Source organism: Pygoscelis adeliae, unplaced genomic scaffold (genome assembly GCF_000699105.1).
Source record: "Pygoscelis adeliae isolate BGI_AS28 unplaced genomic scaffold, ASM69910v1 Scaffold142, whole genome shotgun sequence".
NCBI lineage: Eukaryota > Metazoa > Chordata > Aves > Sphenisciformes > Spheniscidae > Pygoscelis > Pygoscelis adeliae.
In genome coordinates this window covers 223,684-228,632 of record NW_008824247.1, presented here as the reverse complement: position 1 = coordinate 228,632, position 4,949 = coordinate 223,684, and the positions used below count along the sequence as shown (strand labels likewise).

General features: G+C 38.9%; 1 protein-coding gene across 1 annotated transcript in view; it reads left to right on the top strand.

Annotated features, from left to right (window-relative positions):
• Positions 1-4,949, top strand: part of RNF17 (ring finger protein 17) — a 55,135-nt gene extending 50,186 nt beyond the window's left edge. The window contains exons 33-36 of the mRNA XM_009335274.1: positions 1,377-1,533; positions 2,820-2,955; positions 4,284-4,473; positions 4,851-4,949. Of these exons, the coding sequence (XP_009333549.1) occupies positions 1,377-1,533; positions 2,820-2,955; positions 4,284-4,473; positions 4,851-4,949 (582 nt within the window). The remainder of the gene's footprint in view (positions 1-1,376; positions 1,534-2,819; positions 2,956-4,283; positions 4,474-4,850) is intronic.

Below are 4,949 nucleotides of genomic sequence, written 5' to 3'. Positions count from 1 at the left end.
CACTGAGGGTGGTGAAACACTGGCACAGGTTGCCCAGAGAGGTGGTGGATGCCCCATCCCCTGAAAACATTCAAGGTCAGGTTGGATGGGGCTCTGAGCAACCTGATCTAGTTGAAGATGTCCCTGTTCATTGTGGGAGGGTTGGACTAGATGAGCTTTAGAGGTCCCTTCCAACCCAAACTATTCTATGATTCTATGATTCTGTAATTCACTTGAGTATACACATCTTCAAAAAAAACCAAACCATGTATAGAGTACATACACAATTGTTTTGATCTAGTTGAAGATGTCCCTGTTCATTGTGGGAGGGTTGGACTAGATGAGCTTTAGAGGTCCCTTCCAACCCAAACTATTCTATGATTCTATGATTCTGTAATTCACTTGAGTATACACATCTTCAAAAAAAACCAAACCATGTATAGAGTACATACACAATTGTTTTGGCTAAATACAAGATGGAAGTGTTTGGGTGTCTTAGAATAGGGCTTTTCTTAAATTGTATATCCTGCTTCCTCTCTTACAGGAGAAACATTATAACGAATATTTTTTGGTTCATTTTGTGCAAATTATTGAACTCTTGCTTTTGAACATGGTATATAATTGTAAACATTAGATCCTGCTCTGGACTCCTATATATTTAAGTAGCAGTTGCATGATGGAGTTGCGGCTTGATTATATTGTGTACAAATTAGAAAATTAAAATTAGTTTTCTTCCTGGCTAGTATATTATAATGCTGAGTTTAGAAAAATAATAACCTACTCATTAATTTGTTTGGACTATCAGTAAAATACCGTAATGTTCTGAAATGGCTCTGTTTAAAAAAGAAAAAAAAGGCATTTCAGTTAAGAGCTGTTATGTAGATTTTAATTTGCCTGTGCATGTTGTTTAAACTTTCATTTCCTTGACCTACAGCATTATTCTGATGATCCAGTTAGAAATTAGGTGAATGGAATGTCTTTGCATAGCAAACAAAACACCATTTCAAAAGTTCTTCTTTCATTAACTTTAAAATTAGTTTAGTTTGATATTATGAAATGAGATTATTTACCAAGTAGCGGGAGGGAGGAATCCTAATAAGACACAGCTGTGAAATCTTACACGGGTATATTCTCTAGTATGTGCATTCCTTTCATTCTTACTTTTTAAGATTGAAATGTGGCGTTAATAAATCATGACTCTTCTGCTTTTGGAAAAAAAAAATGTGTAAATGTGAAATTACTCATAAATTGAGGAAAGAAGAAAGGGGAGCAAGGATGTGCTGAACCTTTCAAAGGTGGCAACAAGTAATCTTTCAATAATCCTTGATCACTGATGGAATTGCAAGGTTCCAAGTCATCCGCAAAAATTGTAATATGAGAGCCTTTTCTCTGAGTAGGTATATATTTGCCTTGATCCTTCTGCGAACCTTGTGAAGCAGTCTGCCACAGAGGGAGATGCCAACTGTGACTCAGAGTTGGAGAGCCTTGATGAAGCCCTGAAATGGTGCAATAAAAGTGTGGAGTCTCTTCCTTTTCTAACACACTTCCGAACAGGTATATTAGTGTGTTTATTTTCCCTGTTGTTTCATGTGGATGTACAAAAACCGTGAAATTATTTATTTCTGAAGAATAGGAATAATTATATTTCTATGTATTTTTAAATAAAACTTTTGGAGAATAAGGAATAACACTGCACTATAACCATACGATACACTATAATCAGGAGTGTAAAAAAAGGGGGCTGAGGGGAGAGCTTATAGCTGTCTACAACTAACTACCTGCAAGGAGGTTGTAGCAAGGTGGGTGTCGGTCTCTTCTCCCAAGTAACAAGCAATAGGACGAGAGGAAATGGCCTCAAATTGCACAAGGGGAGGTTTAGATTGGATGTAAGGAAAAATGTCTTTACTGAAAGAGTGGTTAAACATTGGAACAGGCTGCCCAGGGAAGTGGTTGAGTCACCATCCCTGGAGGGATTTAAAAGACGTGTAGATGCGGCGCTTAGGGACATGGTTTAGTGGGCATGGTGGTGTTGGGTTGACGGTTGGACTCGATGATCTCAGAGGTCTTTTCCAACCTTAATGATTCTATGATTCTATGCCTGTTAAAGTTGATGAACTGAGTTTAGATTGCATATGGCAAAAATAAAACTTTTCCCTTAAGGTGACTGTCACTGAAGCTGTAACAGAAAATGTTGCTATTAAATATTCAAAAAACACAAGTTATGTACAGAAGATCATGTTACCAAGAGTTAGAAACTATGTGAACCCTAAAGAGCATCACTTCACTTTAATGCTGGATTTCTCTGTTTAGGCAAAAGATGGGCTTTAATTATCTTGTCCACAGCTGTTGGGCCTAAAATAACATAAAGTATGCGGGTCTAGAACTTCGTGAAGAAACCAGTTACTGCTAGTACTTGGTTTTGCCAACTAGTAAAATTCTGGTTGAGATTTCAGGCAGCATCTGCCTTGTGTCCTCCAGACTGTTGTCTATTCTCTTACAGATCGATCTCTTTACTAACAGAAATGTACAAATGAGTCAAAGTTGAAAAGTTTAAACCTTAAACAGTTTGGATCACTATCTTTACCAAGCAATTTTCTGTTAATTCTCATGATTAGCATGTGAGGTAGAGAAACTTGACTTTAATTGCATACTGACGATTGTAAACTGGCGTTCAGAGAGAACTGGAGGATGCGTAGAACAAAACAGGAGCGTGAATTAGAGAAGGAAGGAAAAAATCTTAACCTTGGTCACAAAGTAAAATGGATTTTCAAGTTCAGTTAGTTTGTACTGCTGTGAGTATATTTTGGGGTGTTTTGTGGTGTTTGTTTTTCTTTTCACAGAAATGCCTTGCCTTGTAGAATACCAGGATGGTTTATGGTATAGAGCAAAGCTCCTCTCCGTTGAAGAATTTGACCCTGTTAAGATCCTGGTTCAGTTTGTTGACTATGGTAGTTTTTCAGTTGTCCCAACAAGCAGGTAAACACATAAGAAAAAAATGCATGTAAAATGACTATGTGTGTATGTATGTATACATTCACATTATAAAATATGTACTTACAAATAAGTGTATGTATTTTTACATTTGTTATTATTTATTTTTATATAACTATAGTTACATTATTTATAGTATCTTAGCATTAGATTTCAGTTGGAGAGAAAGTTGGTTGGCTGGTTAAATAATTTCTGTCTGCAGGGTATGGGATTGTGCACCTGCTTCTCTTTCTTGGGTTGTTCTGAGAAGCCCATTATTATAATATCAGATTTCTCCATCATCTTCAGGTTGCTCAACCTGTGAAGTAGGCTCGGGCTTATAATCTGCTTTTGCACCCAAGAAGCTTACACAAAATAAGAACTGAGCCCTCCAGGTGTACAAACAAACCTTCTGATCCTGTTCGACTGCAATCTGCATAGAAGACAGCTGGGGAGTAAGATAAGGGAGTATCTGAGTGGCTTTTACACTGCTTGTGTGGAAATTGGAAGTTCAAATCCCTGTTCTGCCTGGTGCTGAGCTGCTCTAGGAACTGCTCCTGTGCTGACACACAGGTGTCAGCTAAGTGTCTCAAACACTCCAGGCTTTTAGGGTCCCCTAAGCTTGCCTGAATTTTCTCTCTTGAAGCACTTTCATTTTATACATATACTGCTTAATCACATTGACTTGCTCTTGAGCTCATTGAGGGATCTACAGGTCCTTGCTGAAGATGGGGCAAAATGGGGATTTGAAGAGATTTCCTGCTTCACGGACTGTTACGGGAGAGATTGCGTGTTTTATTTCAGGGTTGCACTTCCTGCTCTGCTTCCCCATTCCCTTGCTTCTGGGATAGAAAGATAGAAGAATGGGGAGATGATAATATAAAACTAAGGTACCTACTTCCAGTAGTGTGTCTAGATCAGATCCAGGTGTGAAGCACTTGGACCACAAAGGTCTATGTCATTCTCCAGGCGCACCAGATTTGGAGCCCGCATTGTGATGACTTATGTTTGCATTCCTGTGCTCAAATCTGTATTAGGCACTTGAGACTCCTACCCAAGCAGTGTAATGGGGAGCCAGTGTGCCTGGCGGGCTGAGGCTTCTGTACGATACTGGCCCGCTTTTTGATAGCTACTGTGCTGAAGTACGTTAGAGGGCCTCGCCCTGCCCGACAAATTGTTTGGTGTGACACCGGCATGTTACTGTAGAGCAGGGACTCTGGTCCCAGTTTCCACACTGTACATGCATGAATCTTTAAGCTATCCTTATGTCCATACTGACAGTTTAGCTTGACAGGTGGATTGTTGCAGGCAAACATTTTTCATTTTTGTTTTAGATTGCGTCACATACCTTATCATCTGCTGAAGTACCCTGTTCAGGCAGTACGAGCTCTGTTGGCTGGATTTAAACCTGCTTTATACGACAAAAACGTGAAGAGAATTCCGTATTGCCCAGAATGGAGTGTGGAAGCGTTGTGGGCTATGATGGAGTGCGTTGAAGGAAAAGAGCTCTCTGCTTCCATACTTGTGAGAAACACCTTTTTTTTTTTTTCCCCTCCTAATTCTTGCTCAGCCTAAAATGCTTATTAGCACTCTGAGTATAATTTCTGAGTATTTGTTTTACTGTGAATCCTCATAATTTAAAATTGTGAACCATTTACCGTGAAGGAATGCTGATGAAGAGAGAAAATCATGTGGCGCTCTTACTAATCCTGCAGACAAAAGGTTTCTGAGCATTCCTGTCATTTTAAAACAAGTTTCCTTTACTTAAAAAGAGAAATATTCTTTGTATACTCACAGTTCCGTTTAGGCAGTGAGTATAGCCAGTAAAATAACTTTTACTATGGGTTAGCTTGAGATTTAAATCTGTTATTGTCAGAACTCTGTCAACTTCTGGTTTTCAGGCTCTTTCACCAGAGGTCACCATTTCTTTGTATGAAGATGACCAAAACCTAGTTCATATGAAACTGATAGAAATGGGACTTGCAGAGTTGGATGAGTGA